Below are 19,550 nucleotides of genomic sequence, written 5' to 3'. Positions count from 1 at the left end.
TACTGCTTGAGGTCTTCCGGTGAGGAAATCCAACAGCCAGTTGCACAGTGAGGTGTTGAGCCCCAGCTGGACCAGTTTTTGAATGAGCTGTTGGGGGATTATGGTGTTGAATGCTGAACTGAAATCTATGAACAGCATTCGAACATATGAGTCATTTTTGTCCAGGTGTGTGAGTGCCGAGTGGAGTGCAGTGGAGATGGCATCATCGGTTGAGCGGTTGGGCCGATACGCAAACTGGAAGGGATCCAGGGAGGGGGGCAGGACAGTCTTGATGTGTTGCATGACTAGTCGTTCGAAGCACTTCATCAGGATGGGAGTAAGTGCAACAGGACGGTAGTCATTAAAGCAGGAGGGAGATGACTTTTTTGGAACCGGAATGATTGTGGTGGCTTTAAAACATGTGGGGACGACAGCCTGGATGAGTGATATGTTGAAGATGTCTGTGAAGACATCAGTGAGTTCCACTGCACAGTCTCTCAGTACACGACCAGGAATGTTGTCAGGACCCGGAGCTTTACGTGCATTGATCCTGCTGAGGGATCTCCTCACGCTGTCCGGTGACAGAGTCATCACCTGGTCACCAGGAGGGGGTGGGGTCTTCTGTGCAGTGGTGCTGTTTTGGACTTCAAAGCGAGCAAAGAAAGTGTTCAGCTCGTTCAGCAGGGGGATAGTGCTATCACAGGTCTGTGGTGGGGGCTTGTAATCTGTGATGGTCTGAATGCCCCGCCACAGGCTCCGTGAGTCTCTGCTGTCTTTGAAGTGATGAGATATTTTCCTGGAGTACTGTCTCTTAGCCTCTCTGATGCCACGGGAAAGGTTGGCCCTAGCTGTCCTCAGGCTCGCCTCGTCTCCATCTCTGAAGGCACATCCAACCTGCTGTTAAAGATAATTCATGACTGTTCAAACACTAAACTCATGCCCATCCCTCCTGTTTGTACACACACACACACACACACACACACACACACACACACACACACACACACACACACACACACACACACATAATTTTATAATTTAGATTATTTTGTTGTTTCCTATTACATATTTCTATAATTTGTATAGATTTATACATAATTATTCAGTGATAATAAATCCTATGTTTGTTTATTCTAAAGGAACCCCGTTAGCTTCCACAACAGATGTTGCTCGTCGTCCGTCAAATACTCACATAAAATATTACACAATAAAGTGAATTCAAGATATCCACATAATTTCACTCTTACATCCACAGTGAGGTTTCACAATTGTTAAAATATAAGCAATCAATAATAATAATATCAATAACATTGAGGCACATTACACAAATTTCAAAAACAAATCGTGTCTTACAATATTTACAACAACTAAAAGCTCTGTAAATCGGCTTTTAAGTGTTCATTGAAGTTTTGAATAATTCTCTAATTTTTTAAGGCAACTTATTCCACTTAAAAGTTGCTCTAAATGTAACAGTTTTACAAAACGTTACTTTTAACTCGAGCATTTACTAAATTGCAGCTTGTTGAAAACTGTGTAATATGATGATGTATTTCATCTGGATACTGCAGCTGAGCAGAATAAATGTGGTGTGTTTAACAGAATTGCTTTCTTTAGAACTACAAGTAAGCCATAGAATATTTTAGCCTGTACAGGAAGCCAAGAAAGTTTATTATGCATTTTATCAATATTAGTATAGTATGAACATCTTCACACTAATCTGGACGCCTTATTCTGGACTAACTGAAGTCTGTTAAGATCTGTCTTATTAGCTGCTGACCAAATGATTGAACAATACTCCAGATGAGACATTACTAGTGCATTAATGACATCTTTCATAATGAAGAAGCGATACACAAAGAGCATTTCATAGCCATAGCTATGCCTTGTCGGCAGAGTTATGTGACATTAGTGATGTTTGTACTTTCAGCGTTAACTTGGTTTTAAAGCCTTTAAAATATACGCCGTTCAATAGTCGACCTTAATCTGACAGAGAATGTGATGATTTTGTGGATAATTAAAGTCAGTCATATATCCACAAACACAACAAGCTGAAAGTTAGTGATGCTGCTCGGTTTGCAGTCCTGAATATCACGGCACAAGCAGGATTCACTGCACTGTTAATGTTAGCTGTGTTATATTGCTGCCTCTGTTCGGTGGTGTCGAGCCAAACGCACTTTAACGTGTGTTTGAACGAGCTGACGGTTCACTCGTTAAGCTGAAAGAAAGATGCTTTAATCACAGCAGTCACACATGTGTCCACTGCACCATCTGGAACTCTTCTTGTTTACACTCGTAATAACACAAACACTAAATCCTGCTTCTCTGGTGCTGTTGTGTAGCAGTGTGTACACCTGAGACTGTCACCTGTCTGTCTGTCCTGCACTCTCTCTCTGTTTCTTTCTCTCTGATTGTGGAATAAAAGTATGAACATGTGTTTATAAGTTACACTTGTGTTTGAATCCTGCAGCTTATCACACATTTGATTTCCATGTGTGACGACTGCAAGTGTCCAGAGTGAGGACAGACTGAGGGACCCACTGCTGCACATCATCTGTGAGGCTTTGCAGCCCTGATGATCCACCAGGACAAACTCAGCAGTGTGTGAGGAAGAGGAGGAGGAAGAGCCAGCAGCAGCTGACAGATGGAGAGAATAGACAGACTGTTCCCTGTTTGTGAAGGACTGCTAGGAAAGTTTAACATAACTGTCTGTGCTGAATCAGTCTTATTAGGTAATGTTCAAATAATGTGATCATCCCAGTGTTTCCAGTGTGGGAGAAATTACTCAGGGCCTTCAAGTTACACACTATGAAAGGCAGCAACAAGTTTAATGTTCAGAAACCTAAAGTATGTATCAGCAGCAGAATGGAGCTAAAAATAAGTTTGTTTCAGTTCTATGAAGCTTTGAGTATTTTGGATCAGTAGCTGCTGTGTTTGTTGCATCACATTGCTGTAACTGTTTATATGCTTTATATATTCTGAGGTAAGTTGATCTATAGTGTTACATCATATTCTATAAGGATGTTATGTGTTTGTAGACTTTCTGCCCAGTTTGACCCATTTAGCAGAAGTCAGCACTTCGGCCTTAGCGGTCTTTGAGTACGCGGCCCTTGAGGACTTTAAAGCTGCAGAACCTGAATCGGGATACAGCCATGATGATCTCCAGCCTCGTGCTCGCCAACATTCTCACCTGAGTTAAGAAGACGATCACTGAAATGGTCTCAGCAGGTCCTTTGATGACAGCAATGAAATGCAGTGGTAAGGCTTTTTGGGGATTAAGTTCGTTTTCATGGCAAAGAAGGACGATGCAGTTCATCTGATCACTCCTCATAACATTCTGGAGTGCAGGCAAAATGCTATTATAAAAACTTAAGCAGCAACTTCTCCAGGTTCCAATATTTATGCAATTCTCAAACCTTTTGGCCACGACTGTATAACCTCTTCTGAAGTTTAGTGGATATTATACATGGTTATGCTCAGGATGTGTCGGCCAGTTTCCACTGGAAAAGCCTTTTGGTTAAACTGTCAGCGAGGAATTTGCATTTGCACTGTTACATTTTTATATAACTTTAATGCACATAAACAACAGCTGCTTGTTTCAGTGAAAATACATTGATGGGTTTTTAATAAAGTTGTGCAGCTGTAAAGTATTTTGTCTGGTGTCAATTCTATCGTCAGCTACATCGTTATGGCAAATGTTCAAATGTATATGGTGATAAATATCTTTGGTCATATGGTCCTGCTCTGTCTGTCACCTTCTGTGTTGAGCTCATTGTTTCCTCTGTAGTGGCTGAGCTGAATCCAAGTAGCTGAAAATGTTCCTCTGCTGCTCCGTCAGACTCTCCTCCTCCTGCTGATCAGCTGGGACACAAAACAGATCTTTGTTAGGCTCCACACTGCACTGAAGAGTCAAAGTGTCTCATATGTTCATCTGACAAGTAAAAGAACACATTTTTGTTTCCCGAGGTGGGCAACTTGTTGGAAACAAACACAAAAGGTTTGAGCACTGATACCTGCCATTGCTGCCATTGAAAGATGTAACGCCAGCAATGTGAATTGTCAAGACTCAAACCAATCATCAAGCAAAGACAACAGGGATCATTTGTTTCTGTTTATTTAGCATTCACAGCATTTGTAGTTGCCTTCTGTGCAGGGGAAGTCCACGCACACTGTGTGGTACCGCCATCCGCAGAAGGTGCATTCAACCTCTGTAAGAGAAACGAGATTGTCTGAGACTGAAATGATATTCACTAAAGAAGTGGTGATTTGTAAAACTTCAAGTGTATGATAAGGTGAAAACAAATACACAACTGCATGTCATGTAGTTGAAGCGTTTTCTTCTTTTGGAAGACCGGAAAACACTGAAAGTTACGAATTAGTCCTTTATTTATCCAGGTAAAAAAAAAAAATCTCATTGAGATTAAAAATCTCATTTCCAAGAGAGACCTGGCGTCATGGCAACACAAGTCACATACCACACAGGTATATAACATTTAAAACAAACACAATATCCCAACATGTGTAACAAATGTATTGTGCTTGAAACAAATTCAGAATAGGTGATAAAGCAGCTGCACATGTGTGTCACGAGTAAATCTGGCTGTATAACAAACAGAAACAAGTGATCCTGCTGTCTTTGCTCAATGGTTGGTTTGAGTCTTGACAATCCACATCGCTGGCATCTTTCAATATGTTTGAATGCACCAGTGTAAGTGCAGCCACTCAGACTCTGCTCAATGTGTTCATAGAAACAGGTGCAGATGTGTCACGAGTTCATCCAGCATTAGCTATGGCACTTGGCCACAGGTGGCAGCAGTGGACTGACCTACATTTGAGACTGCTCCAGCTGCTCTGTGACAGTCAGCAGATCTGCTACAAATTGCAGATCAGATGCAAGTTTTGGAAATGACATTATAAATATTCCTAACTTAGTCACGGCAGCCATGTTGATATATTACCTATATTGGCTGAAAATGTTCATTTGCAGAGAAAAGACACAGGCAGACTGTGCTTACAGGATGTTACATGTTATTATGTGATGTTATTGAAATCATCATGAATAACAGGAGTGGTGATTTGTAAAACTTCACATTTTGATCCGGGACGTACTCTGCATAAAAACAAGCGCTCACTCTTCCTGCTCAACAAATGACAAGGGCGGAGCCTTATACCACGTGATACAGAAGCTGTGCCGTGTGATGCTAAAATTAGCAGGGAAACAACAACGGAGAGCACGTCAGGGATGACGAGAAAGTGACAGGAGAAAATCCGTCCCGGTCAACCACCCAAACATCAATAACGGGAACCTTATACAGCGCTTCCCTATACCCGTCGAACTCCCGCAGGCACAAAGACATTACGGAGGCTATTACTTATCACCTGACCAAAGATATGGCTCCCATCAACTCTGTGCAAAACGAGCGATTTAGGAAAACGATCAACACCCTAGACAAACGCTACACAGTGCCGTCCCGCAACTATTTTTCTATTGTTGCACTACCTGCTCTGTACACGCAGCGTCGAGCAACGGTGGAGACGGAATTTCAAGCACTACAACATTTTGCTGCAACAACAAAACGTGAGACATTTGTTGTTTTTATGTTTATTTATTGTTATGAGAGAATCATGATCTCAATTCTAAGCCAAAAAATCGTGATTCTCATTTTATGCAAAATCGTGCAGCCCTAACATTAACACAAAACTATTGTTTCACCAGAGAAACACACATGAAGAGAGAGAGAGAGACAATAACAGCTACCAAACAGTCGTCATAATTCTGCCTCAAATACAGGAAATCATAGCTTTCCTGTATTTCCTCCATTGTTGGCATGCTGGTTAGTGCTGTTGCTCCACAGTAAGAAGGTCCTGGGCTAAATTATCCATGAATGTAAACGGCTGTGTGTTTCTATCTGATAGACTGGTGAGCTGTCCAGGGTGTACCCTGCCTGGTAACCTATCACTTCAGGGTTATTTCCCAGCCCTGCTGCAACCAGGATAGAGATAGGAGGATGGTAGTTGTTGTAGACCCATTCAATTTCAATTGAAGGATTAAAATGTTCCAGGAGCTCAACTTACTCCATCTGAACATGTTTCAATCGTGTTTTATGAACACAACATGCAGCTTTACTGAATATGAAAAGGTTGTGTTGATTTAACTCAGTTGTTTAAGTTTCTGCCAAAGCAAAACCTTTGTGTGCAACCAGTGTCCACTATTGAATCAAGTAAATCCAACATGTTTTTGTCAGTGCAAAAGGAGTTACGGTGCCTGTATTCCTGCACAATATTGTCCTGGGAGGGAGGAAAACTTTCTGGTGAAGTTTTGGTTGATTTTTGGGTTTTGCTTGACACTAGGTTGATTTTATCAGTGAGGTTTGGATTGTTTTCTTTCTCTAAGAGAGAGAAAGATGGTTTTATGCTTGGACATGTTTGCAATGGGCCCCAGTATTTGTTACTTTATTAGTATTTTATTGGTTGCGTTTGTTTGTGCTTTTGTTACAGTGCACTGAGATAAGAACATCTGAGAGGTGTGATCCACCGGTGGTGATATTTTGGTATTTTGTGAGTTCCCGATTTAACAAATCAGCTCTTTAATCTAGACCTGAGAGGTTGAACTTTAAAGCGCTATAAAATATTCTTACTGGAAACAGTCGCAAAGTGTTTTTCTCCATGATTATAATGGGCTTGGGAGAAATTCACTTATATGTGACATTGATCACATGAGAGGTCCTGAGCCTAAAAGGATTGCAGCGAGTCAATCCAGTCCAAAAACAAGGAGCTGTTTTCCTTTAAAATGATGACGTCATCTTGCTGGTGATGAAGGCTCGAATAGGCTGCGCGTGAGACTCCATTATCAGCAATATCTGGTATGAATGTGTGTGGATGTATGCATGTGACTGGACTGTGACGGACTGACGACTAAAAGTTTAACTGACTTGATACTGAGACAAAAACGGTGCCGACTTTAGGATTAGTGAATGTCCACAACAATTCACCCAGCCTGTAGAAGAAGGGTGGAGGTTTTGTCTTGCTTTGCTGTTGCAGGAGCAGAAGGATGACAGAGACTAAAGGGGGAGGCTGTAGCTTCACATGAGTGTGAGCTGCAGACTGAACCCTTTGGTTGCTAATGTTGAGTCACTGATGTTTGCATTAAGAAAATTGTGTTTTATTAGCTGTGTTTTAATTAAGGTATCACATTATATTGTTGGGAATGTTAAATGCTAAAGTGAAGAAAAGCTTTGATTTCACTCATGACTGAACATGTTATTATTAACCATAGCAGGCCACTGTAAAGAGTCAATTAACTGTTATAGAGGAAAAAAAGGCCAAAAACTCTGTTAATACCTATGAATAACAGGCAATGATAGACTTGTCACATTCAAAATAGAGATATGTAATAACAAACACGGGTCCGTGTCATTTAGGTTCTCCATTGAAATAGTCAATCATTTAGAAAAGTAGAATATATATATATATATGTCTCAACGCTGTTTCTCAATAATATTAAAAACCTAAAAACTATTGTTGTGGAAGATAGAAGTCACTGTGACAGCCCTCTGACTGTGGAGGACGTTTGTAATCCTATTTCTGCACTTAAGGCCAACAAATCTCCCGGCACAGATGGTTTAACTGCAGAGTTTTATGAATCATTTTCTAATCTCCTGGCTCCGTTCTTACTGCAGCTTTTCATAGGAAGTGTAGAGAATAACATCCTCCCTCCTACTCTTACTCAGGGTCTCATAACACTTATTCCAAAGCCAAACAAAGACTTACTTCTTATTGATAATTGGAGACCCATCTGTCTGCTCAATGATGACTATGAGATTATGGCTTTAGTACTTGCTAACAGAATGAAAGAGTTCTTGGACACAATTATCGATGAGACACAATCAGGCTTTATGAGAAACAGACACCTTTCTAAGAACATGAGACTGGTTTTAGATCTACTTGATTACTCTGATTTGGTATCTGACTATAGCTTCATTCTCTTCCTGGATTTTTAAAAGGCTTTTGATACAATTGAACATCAATTTATTTTCCACTCTTTGGAAAAATTTGGCATTTTTCTGTAAAGCTTTCAAAACCTTGTACACGAATGGCAATAGCTCAATTAAAATGATTAAGACTCCACCCCGAGATTTGACCTGTTATACAAGGAATCAGCACAGCTGATAAGGAGCTCATCATCAGCCAGCTAGCTGATGACACCACACTCTTCTTGAAGAATGCAAATCAAATCCGTCCAGCCCTTAGTGTTATTAGTGATTTCTCTGAGGCATGTTAATACTTTTAGCTATTTTATATCCATAAATGTAAGTTTATTAATAAAACACCATATTTCTGCCGTTTTATAAGGATATGAATTGTACATACAATCAATTTCAGACTCAACCAACAAAAAGCCTCTCAGAACAATATTTATATTGTAACAGTTGCTATTGTAATGCAGTGTATCACCACATGGCGGCGCCTCCTGTCTCACGACTGGTGTCACCCCCTTTTTGTTCTTCTTCGCACTCCTCCTGTAATGGATGCTCCCGTGTGTACGCGGACTAGTGTGCTCTTTAGTAATGTGTGGTAGAGGTAGCACTTTTATTTATGATATTGTAAATAAATGAGTACTTTTTGGAAAGTCAGAAGCTGTTGCTCATTCGCTACCCACCTGCACACCCCTGCGGCTGGCTTCATCTCCACTGCACGTTACAACAGGCGCCCGAACTTTTTCCCCTTGGACTTCAGACGATTTTTGCATCCCGCCGAGGATTCTTCTCTTCTTGCACGTGAACTGTCTCGGAAATCCCCCCAGTTTTGTGGACGCTCGGACGTTTTCTCCAGCCATGGCCGCAGCCTCAGCTCAGGTGGGACCCAACTAGGGCTGAACGATATATCGCATTTGCGATAATATCGCGACATGATCAAGTGCAATTTTCTAACCGCAAAGGCTGCGATTATACTCTGGACATGTCCAAATTCATGGGCTGCATCCTCCTGAGGCCGCATTTGTAGACCGATTACGTCACAGCGACGCGCCGAAGGCTGTCCAAATTACTACCATATCCCAGAATTCATAGCGCAGCCCAGCCAAACTCCAGTTTCCAGCAATGGCGGCCGCTACTAAGTTTTAAAATTACTCATACTAATCTTTAGGGCTGAACGATTATGGAAAATAATCTAATTGCGATTTTTTGCCCCAATATTGCGATTGCGATGCGATATGCGATTATTTTTTAAGGTCTTTGTCTTCTGTATTATTAAACAAAGACAAGCAATACATCATATAGTATGGCCAATACTATATTACATTAATTTTAAACTGTTCTTTCCTGGAAGACAGACCTCTGTTATGATGACATGAGGTGATGCATGAATTGATGACTGACATTTTTATTTAACTTCTTCAATCACAACAGTATATTTGAACATACACAATAGTTTATTTTTAGCTTACAAACATCTGAGCATAAAGTGCTGACAAGGAACCCTGGTGTAAACATTAAAATGAAAGTCAGTACAATGTGCAGATTGCAGAAATATACATAAACAAAATCAGTGGCTTTACCACACTCAGTTTTTCGACATCTGTGAACTACTAGACAGTCATTCAATTAAAAAATAATATTAAATAAATAAAACTAATAAATAAAAAATACACACATCTTACTGATCTCTGCAGTCAGTAACATTACACATAAAGTGCAAACATAATAGCAATTGTATAAACACACACACAAACACGCCTTTAAAGTTTAAAGGCGTGAAATTGGACGGTCTAGCCTTCTGAATCAGAAGGCTAGTTCTGATTAGCGTCACCGCTGTCTCGGTGGAGTTTAATAAACTCGGCCGTCTGCTTCTTGCTATCTAAAATATAACCAGACACTGGTGTAAATTCTCGACTGTCTCATACTTCTGTTTAATAAGTTTTCTGTTTGACGTTTAGTCAGCTGTGTGAAAACCAAGGAGGAACCCACCCGGGGGATTAATAAAGTTTTATTTTATCTAATCTAATAACTTTAATCTCAGCCAAACCGATTTACTCACGAACAAACAAAACACTGAAAAAAGCCCAACAATAACATTTTTAGGTTGTCTAAGTGACTTATATATTACGTTTAACCCGAGCAGCGAAACTCCGCGGTGATCTGAAAATGATGTGCCGGGAGTTGTGCCGCTCTCGGCCGCATCAGTAACCCTAAATCGGTTTGGCTGAGATTAAAGTTATTAGATTAGATAAAATAAAACTTTATTAATCCCCCGGGTGGGTTCCTCCTTGTTTTTCACACAGCTGACTAAACGTCAAACAGAAAACTTATTAAACAGAAGTATGAGACAGTCGAGAATTTACACCAGTGTCTGGTTATATTTTAGATAGCAAGAAGCAGACGGCCGAGTTTATTAAACTCCACCGAGACAGCGGTGACGCTAATCAGAACTAGCCTTCTGATTGGCTAGACCGTCCAATTTCACGCCTTTAAATTTTAAAGGCGTGTTTGTGTGTGTGTTTATACAATTGCTATTATGTTTGCACTTTATGTGTAATGTTACTGACTGCAGAGATCAGTAAGATGTGTGTATTTTTTATTTATTAGTTTTATTTATTTAATATTATTTTTTAATTTAATGACTGTCTAGTAGTTCACAGATGTCGAAAAACTGAGTGTGGTAAAGCCACTGATTTTTTTTAATGTATATTTCTGCAATCTGCACATTGTACTGACTTTCATTTTAATGTTTACACCAGGGTTCCTTGTCAGCACTTTATGCTCAGATGTTTGTAAGCTAAAAATAAACTATTGTGTATGTTCAAATATACTGTTGTGATTGAAGAAGTTAAATAAAAATGTCAGTCATCAATTCATGCATCACCTCATGTCATCATAACAGAGGTCTGTCTTCCAGGAAAGAACAGTTTAAAATTAATGTAATATAGTATTGGCCATACTATATGATGTATTGCTTGTCTTTGTTTAATAATACAGAAGACAAAGACCTTAAAAAATAATCGCATATCGCATCGCAATCGCAATATTGGGGCAAAAAATCGCAATTAGATTATTTTCCATAATCGTTCAGCCCTAGACCCAACTAATTTCTGGATACCGTGGTGTGCCGCTGCTCCGCTTGGGAGAAAGAAAAAGAGAGAAGCTGACTCCGCGACGCGAATGGACTCCGTGGATTTGTTATTTGTTGTTGGTTTCGTCTTCTAAGGATTAATTCTTCTGTGGAGAGCCTGGACATGAACATTTCTGCTGACTTTTCATTCCCCTTTCCCTCTGCTGAGACTGACTGTAGCACATGTAAGTGATAGCTTGGCCAACTACAACCGTTGGTGCTGGTCTTCGACTCAGTATAACGAAACGACTTAAAACTAATCTTGCATTGAGCTCTAGTGTTGCAGACATGCTATTGTAATAACATGGTTCTGATCACTCCAGTCTAATTTCAGTTGTTGGGCGAAATTTTATATGTGGTTTTTCTAAATTTAATCTTGAACGCAATTTTGCAGTTTTGTCTTTCTAGTCTGACCTAACTGACTCTTTTACTGCTATATCAATAACTGCGCTGTGCCCTGGAGCGGCTTAATTTTTTTGAAATCGCAATGGCACACTGCCCAGACGTAAGTTCCATGTCTATGTGCCAGATAGTTGAAAATGTGACTCCTAGCCTTAGCCAACAAGTGGTGGAGTTAAGAACTGAGGTGAATAAGCTTAGTGATTGTTTACGTGACTCACTGAACATACAGCAGAGTTTACTAAGGCAGTGGGACCAACTCACAACGGGGAACTCTCCCCCTCCTGCAGTCTCACAGTCTCCTGTTTTCCCAATGGCCACATCGACACCTCATGTTCATGTGATGGACAAAACTGAACCCACCAACAGTACCAATCCGTTCCTGCCCAGCAACCCATTTCAACCTACAAATCCTTTCCTCCCATCTCACTCACTTGAACTCAGCAGCACTTCCAGAGTGATTGCGGCAGCTTTACATCACGCAAAGCTGGAGCCTCCTGTGTATGCTGGGGACGGAAAAGTGCAACCTGAGGACTGGTTAAATGCAGTTGGCACATACAAAGCCTCATTGAACCTAACTGATGGGCAATTGCCAAATGAACTGCCACACTTTCTTGCAAAAGAGCCCGGGAAATGGTTCAAGGCACTGAGCTCCCACATCACATCATGGGCTCAATTCTGTCAACTGTTTAAGACAGTTTTTCTGCCCTCCGACAACCAAGAACGCATCCTGAGAGGAATTTTGGATCGTGTTCAGGCTCAGGATGAGCCGCTCCCAACCTTTGTCGCCCACGTGTTGAGTGAGTTTGACAAACTGAAGAGCCCCCCACCTGAAAAAGACAGAATTGACCTAATTAGTAAACATGCTCTCGAAAAATACAGAGTTGCCCTGTATGGCGCTAATGTCACTTCTGTAATGGACCTGCTGCTACGCGCTCATGAGCTTCACTCAGTGCTTGGACCACAAAGACCACAGCCTGCTTTATGTAGCAAAGACAACTATAAGCCTGAACCTTACTGCTTCAAATGCTCTCAGCCAGGGTTCACTACACGCACCTGCCCAAACTGTAACACCCAACCTCATTTGCCACAACGAGCCTCGAACACCGCTAGGCATGGCCCAGTCCAGCCATTGCCAGCACCTGGCCCCTCTGACCCTGGCCATGAAAAGGTGGAATTAAGCAGCACCACATCCCAGCCACAATACAGGCAGTCGGGAAACTACGGGGGGGACATTTCACAGAGGCCAACCTTCCCCCAGTTACTAACGGAGCCTCACACGCCCGATTCACTACAGGGTGGACACAGTCTTGGACACTTGGAAGACAATTTTTCACAAGTCCACTGGAATACCCCACTAAGAACGAAAGTGAACTTCAATGCTTCATCTGTGGATGCTACCCTCGACACGGGTGCTTTCCTCTCGGCTGTACGAGATCTCATTCAAGTAAATGACTCTTACCCTAGAAACACAAGTGAGTGGAATGGTCCTGCAGTTAACCTCGCCAATAATGCTCCCTGTATTCCTGTTGGTGTTATTTGGCTCAATATTGGATTCATGAACAAGAACTTTTACCAGCGTTTTGCCATAATACCAGATTTGTCCTCTCCTTTCATTCTGGGAATGGATTTTATGGCAAGAGCTTCTGTTTCTATTCACATTCCCACTAGAACAGTCTACATTGAGGACATCCCCTGCCCACTCGCAGACAATGAAGAGGACCTTCAAAATGATTACTCACATTCACCTGGAACACTGATGTCTTTGGACTTGGTTCGCTCAGACTTAACAGCCAAACTGTCTGAAGCAAGTCTCTCAGAGAACAACAAGGATGCTTTACTAAATCTGCTCAGCAAGTTTAGCTCCTTGTTTGATGGTCAACTTGGTCAAACGGCTCTCACTGAGCACGCCATAGAGACTGGCAATGCAACACCTGTCAAACTCCCACCCTATCGCACGTCACCTGCTAAGAAACGTGTGATTGAAGAACAAGTGCAACAAATGTTGAAGGACAACATCATTGAACCTTCCACAAGCCCTTGGGCAGCTCCTGTAGTCATTGTAAATAGAGCAGCCACGGAACCAAGGTTTTGTGTGGACTTTCGAGGGCTCAACTTAATGTACTAGTTTTTAGATTATTTGCCTTGATTTGTTTGTTAGAAAATGTGTTTTATGCCGACATTTTACTTAGAACAAGTGGTTAAAGCTTATTTTAGGTTTCAAGTCATGATTGGTTGCCTGGAATAAGTGTAAAAGACTTATTTTTAGCTTTATTATCTTTATTTGTGGCCTACAATCAGTGGTTAAAGCTTATTTTAAGTTTCAATTGTTCTGATTTGTTGCCTGGAATGAGTGTAAAAGACTTATTTTTAGCTTTATTTAAATCTAGATATTGTTCTTATTTCAAGAAATCTTATTAAGAAAAAAACACTTACCCCATGGGCAGATAATTTCACTTGTTTTAAGCAAATCTTCACCAAAAATAAGTGTATTTTTCTAGTATTAAGGAGGTGGGTTTTTGCAGTGTGTGGTCTCTGGCCTGCTGCAGTGGAGGCTGGTGGCGGGACATTGGACGGCACAGGTGAGGGTGATGGAGCTCATGACTCTCCCCTTTATAGTGACGGAGGAGACTGGCGTGGGGGAAGCGTGTAGTGGAGGAAGCCGAGGAGAGAGCTGGTTTCTGGCTACAAAGACGGCGTCAAACCAGAAAAGATTGCTCGTGGTCAAATAATGTGTCAATCACCTGTGAATCAAACTGTGTGTGGCTCAGTTCATGTCACAGTGTTGTTTAATATATCTTCACTTGTCTCACTCTCCTTCTGTTCTGTCCATCAGGACGATCCTCAGCGCTTACACAGATCCTCCATCGATGTTTTGGATCCAATCAGTGATCAGTTCTACGAGGAGGCCTGGATGTTCACCAGCGCTTGCTACACCTCCATCTACCAGAAGGTGAGTGTACTCCTTTGTACTCAGATTAACATTTTACTTCTTAAAATACATTTTCATATATGAGCTTTCTATTATTTCATGGGCCATTTAATCAATATTAAAATTACAAGCATATCAACAAAGGTGAAGCTGGTTTTTTCCACTTGCTGTCACACAGTCATGGAGGAATACAATAAATACATAATCAGTCATAGATCCTGAACAATGACATTAAAAGAAAGTCTGTGGCTCTAAAGACTAAACAGTATAAAGACATGCTCCAAGCTGCTGTTTCTCTCCTACTCCTCCAGGTTTTCCACTGTCGGCCATCCAGCGATGCTGGAGGGCTGCCTGGCCAATGCTGGCCTACACAAAGAGGTCCCGGCTCGGAGGAGCTGAAGAAGATCCTTACCTTCCTCGTCAGTTTCCTCTTCAGTTCCTATCCCAACAAAACCTTCTTGCACCTATTAGCTCCAAAGAGGCTATGGTGCCCGTGGAGGTCTGGACCTGAGGCCTGTGCTCATCATGTGGATAGAAAACACTCTGACACCATTCTGGAGGTCTGATGGGACTCTGACCAAAACACAGATGAAATAAAACTTGTGGCTGGAGCTTTTAAAATTACTTTTTCACCTCATAGATTAATGCTCATGATTGCATGTTAGCAAGACAGCATCTCCCCAAGGTGAAACTCTCAGGAGACATTTACTCTTAAACTGTAATCTGGTTGAGACTACTTGAGGAGATCTTAGTAGCGAGTATGTGGATTTAGTCTCTTCACCAACAGCAGACAGACCCATGCCAAGAAAGCAGACATGTTCTCAAAGAAAGCCGAGAGCAGAGATTGGAAAAAGCTAAAAAGAAAAAGCTGCAGCTTCAGACGACTATCTGCCTGTAAGGCTGAAAAAGTCCAGTTACGCTCTATTTTGGAAAAGCTCCCAGTTTTGGTAACCTGGACTTTTATTTCCCCTCTTCTGCTACAGATGTTGACTGTGACCTCAGAGGCCAACTGGACCACACAGCTGCAGCAGGAGTGAGGGAGAGGAGTCTTCATCCAGCTTCAAAGAAAACATCCAGGTAAAGTGACGTGGATCAGCGGATAAAGCCGTCTCCACTTTCAAAGGAGATCCTCTGAGAGAGAGACTCTCTGAGCCATTTTAGCCTCAAATTATAGGACTTTATAGTACAGCAACACTTTTAAAGGACAAAAATAACATAAACTGTGACTGTAATACAAACAAAGTATTGCATGTGTTTTTAAAAGTGTTCCTCCGATGGGCAGGATATCACTATTAGACTGTCCCACCAGCCAACTTCAACAAGAGACCACAGCAGCATTCAGTGATCAGCACAGATGTTCCTCTAACACTCAGCATCTGATCCCTGTTGGTCTGTGTGCTTCTGCTTTTGCTCAGTTAGAAACCCTGCAGCAACCCAACCCAAAACTGTGTCTTCTTGTTGGCCTCAACGTTGAAGTGTCAAACGTCCAACATCTGGAAAAGAAACCACGCCAGTGTACTGTGATGTTTCACCAACATGTGGCAGACGCTGGTCCTGCCTTTCATGCTGACATCAGCAGAGAGCCCCGCCTACCTCAAAGCCTCCCCTGTCATGTATTGATCAGGATGATTATGAAGATGAGCGAGTGCAAATAAGACTGTAAAAGTCCACGAGCAGAATGTTTGGATGCTTTCTGATGATTCATGAATATCATGAGAGTGTTTGTGTGTTTTGTCTTTTCTTTGCTGACGTTTGTTACTAACAAAGACAATTTACGCTCTGTGTGTGTTTTCATCCTTACCAGCCGCACTCTAACTGCAATGAAGGAAACAAACTGTAGAAATCGTCGACTCAGTGACTTCATAAAATATTGAAGTGGTTCAGGTAGAGCCAGTTTTTAAATGACCATGAACACTGAGCGTATTGTATCTGTACAGCATGTTTTTCTATTAGACAGATTTGTAACAGAGGCCTTGCTCTCAGTAAGTTTGAAATCCTTTTCTGATTTCTTTTGTAATCTCTGATCTTTGTGTATCCTGCTCAGTTTGCATGCTGCCTGTAGGAGTTTCTGTCTTTGTATTTGAAGATAATTCATTGAATATACTCAGCTGCTTCCCTTTGGTGCCTCACACATCGCTGAAGTTTTTCAGTGTCCAGTTATTTGTTTTTAATAGCTGTTTGAATTCTCTGTATGTTTGACCCTGTAGACTGTTTACTGGACTGCTCGTCTTCCTGTTTGTAACCACTGCCTGTTTAGGACTAAAGATTTGGATTTTTGACTTTAACACAGCCTCTGTGTGTCGTCCCTTTGTGTCCTCGTCCTCTGTGAATGTGTCACAGATGTTTCCATGATAATAACACAGCTTTCCCACAGTGGCTTGCAGCAGCATTTATTCACAGCACATTTGAGAAAGGTTCAGATTAACTCGATGAGTTTATATTCAGAATGATTCTGACAGTGGGCCACTGTGAATTGTGATCTTTCATCAGGTCAATGTTTAAGTTCAGTATTTCAAAGCAGGAGCTATGAACAGTCATCATGTTGGCATTAGAATTATTATTATTAATCATTATTAATAATGTCGTTACTCATGTATAACTTTGATTAGTATACATGAATTTTATCAATAGTAAAAATAATGAATAATTCATGTATAACTTTTATTGTGTTTTGTATATTAATTATATTTAAATAGAGATGTTGACCCTGTCTCTACAGTAGCATCAGTGTAACATACATTATTGGTCCAAGCTGTCATAAATGGGGAGCCTGATCCTTTATTATGAAAACATGACGAGTATTTTTCTTGTCAGTTGGGAAGAAGTTGGTCTTTTTTTCCTTCTTTTTGCTCAGTTTGTCTTTTCTTTGATAATTGAAACTCTGATCAAACCTACTCATGTTCACAGCATGTAAAAGCAGCTGACAGTCCGTGGCATTGTTGTTTGTAGAGGTGCAGTGTAGTGGGAGCATAAATCAAAAGAAAACAGTAACATTTATGTAATAAAACATCTGAATGAAAATGAACAGGCCCTTTATGAACTTCAAAGGGATCTGAAAACAACACTTTTTAAAAGAGTATCTTGGGGTGTAGGTAGTCAAAATAGAAAACTGAGCTGAGACTCTAAGTTCAATCCATCCATTGCTTTTTACTTAGGAGGAAGAAATGTCAGGCTGGTGCAGGCTGGTTAGGTGCATGTGGTTATCTTTACCTAAATGAGTTCACTTTGTGGCTGCCAGGTTGGGCAGAAGTACCTGTCCCCTGTTAGGCTTAGCAAGGTTCTCCAGGAGTTTCTCCATGGGTAGAGCTTCTAGCTCCTCCAGCACATCTGTGGCCGTGCAGGCTGCCACTTTCTTGGTTGCTCTTTTTACCCCACTGGTGGATGAGCTGCAATGGTCTCCATTTGTCCCATATGTGTTTACTTCTTCTTCTTCTTTTGCATATTAAACACATTATTCTGTTTCTATGTATTTGCTATGATTTGCTATTTGTTAAGTAACATTGCTTCACTCACTATGCCGGGTTTGTGTGTGGAAGCATTCAGTTGCTGGCAAATCAAACATTCTGCAAATGAAGCTGAATACTCAGTTACATGTTTCTTCACATTTTATTATGTTACAGATTAAGTCATTTGTTCATACTTTGTTTGTCTTTTCAGGCTTCATGAGGGTCAGGTGTGGGGAAACGCCCGCCCGGCATTTCCTCATTTTAAAGTCCTGCTGATGTCACACATGACATCAGCAGGTCAAACCAAGTGGAGGGGTTTGTTTGTCCATAGAGATGCTTCCTTTTGTTTGTTTTAAGGTTTAAATGGATTTGTTGAATGTGTTTCTTTTCATCAATACTGCCATTTAGTTGTGTAAATGTGCATGTTAGAAGTGTGAAGAGGTTTTGTGTTTAGAAATGTATAGAAACCAATTATTTACTGACAGCATGTCTGATGGAAATAAGTGCAGATTATGTATGAAGTCTAACTGCACACAGTAACTGTGTTACAATAAGGACTTAACAGCGCCCTCTGCTGGAGTGTTTCAGTACTGCGTTAACTAGAATACACCACCTCCTCCTCACACCACCTGCTACAGCTCTACTCTTCTATGACTACAGTCATCCACAGTCCTGATGTGAGGTCACATGGTTCATATGTAAGGAGCACAGCTGACCTCAGGTCAGTTTAATGACTGTGAGCAGCAGCTGTGTTATTGTCACTGTGACAGGGAGACACTCTCAGACACAGCGCTCATGTCAGCTTGTTCTCATGCAGGAGGATCAGGAGCTCCATGTTTGTCTTTCTGTTTGAATCATGATGTGTTTGTGCCATCAGAGTCTGTCATGAGTACTCAGGGTTTCACAGCAGCTCTTCTGGATGCTGACGAGGACTCCAACCTCATGTTTCACCTCTCTGAGCTTCTGATGTCTGTGAACACTCATGTTTCTTCTCTGGGCTCATCTGGACAAAAACACCTTTCTGTGTTTGGCTGCAGCCTCATTCTGACTGACAGGAAGTGTGTTATCCATGAGCTGCACTTCTGTGAGGAAGTTTCCTGCTGTGTTTCCTGTCTGTGGACAAACACGAGTGTTCCAGCTGAGGACTTGGTTCCTTCCACCTGTCCATACAGGACATCACGCTGTCTGCAGCTCTGTAAATGCAGCTCCAGGTCCTTCCACGTGCTGCTCTGTATTTGTGCAGTTTGTAGTGTGTCCTGGGAAACGTAGCACACATGGTGTTCTTCTGCTGTTTCCTCCTTTCACTGAGTGTGAAACACTGAGGCTGTGCTGTTGTTCACAGAGGGGAGCTGATTCTAGCTGCAGCTGGACTCTGTCATCTAACTGAATGTGTTGGTGCTGATCACGGGGCTCTGAGGGGGGAGCAGCAGGAGGACTCTGGATGCTGATGTCAGTGTATCTGTGGAAGCTCCCACAGCGTGTCTGTCATTCAATATTGTGCTGTATATTGTATCTATGCAAAGATGAACAGACTGTGTGTTCACTGGTCTCTGTGCTGCAGCTCTGATGTCATCATCACTCCCTCCTCCACCCTCAGCAGTCCCAGCATGCTGCTGTGGTGCACCCCACCCTCACTCTACACCTGAGCCACAGACCACACCCTCCACCTCAATATACACCACAGTTTTCTC

General features: G+C 41.5%; 2 protein-coding genes across 6 annotated transcripts in view; both read right to left on the bottom strand.

Annotated features, from left to right (window-relative positions):
- The window catches only part of LOC308403394 (NACHT, LRR and PYD domains-containing protein 12-like), a 1,254,170-nt gene that overhangs the window by 382,134 nt on the left and 852,486 nt on the right, over nt 1-19,550 (bottom strand). The window lies entirely within an intron of this gene.
- Nucleotides 1-19,550, bottom strand: part of LOC308403590 (uncharacterized protein) — a 67,079-nt gene that overhangs the window by 4,852 nt on the left and 42,677 nt on the right. Inside the window, exons 2-4 of one of the 5 annotated variants that reach the window (XM_080893145.1) lie at nt 5,086-5,177; nt 4,119-4,184; nt 3,732-3,837 (exon numbers count right to left, since the gene is read on the bottom strand). In XM_080893145.1, coding sequence (XP_080749271.1) covers nt 3,732-3,749 — 18 coding nt within the window. In that variant the 5' untranslated portion in view covers nt 3,750-3,837; nt 4,119-4,184; nt 5,086-5,177. The other 4 variants (XM_080893146.1, XM_080893147.1, XM_080893144.1 and 1 more) reach the window with 4 other exon arrangements.

Source organism: Rhamphochromis sp. 'chilingali', assembly GCF_963969265.1.
Source record: "Rhamphochromis sp. 'chilingali' genome assembly, chromosome: 1".
Classification (NCBI taxonomy): domain Eukaryota; kingdom Metazoa; phylum Chordata; class Actinopteri; order Cichliformes; family Cichlidae; genus Rhamphochromis; species Rhamphochromis sp. 'chilingali'.
Note: the sequence above shows the minus strand (reverse complement) of the source record. Positions and strands in the feature narration are given on the sequence as shown.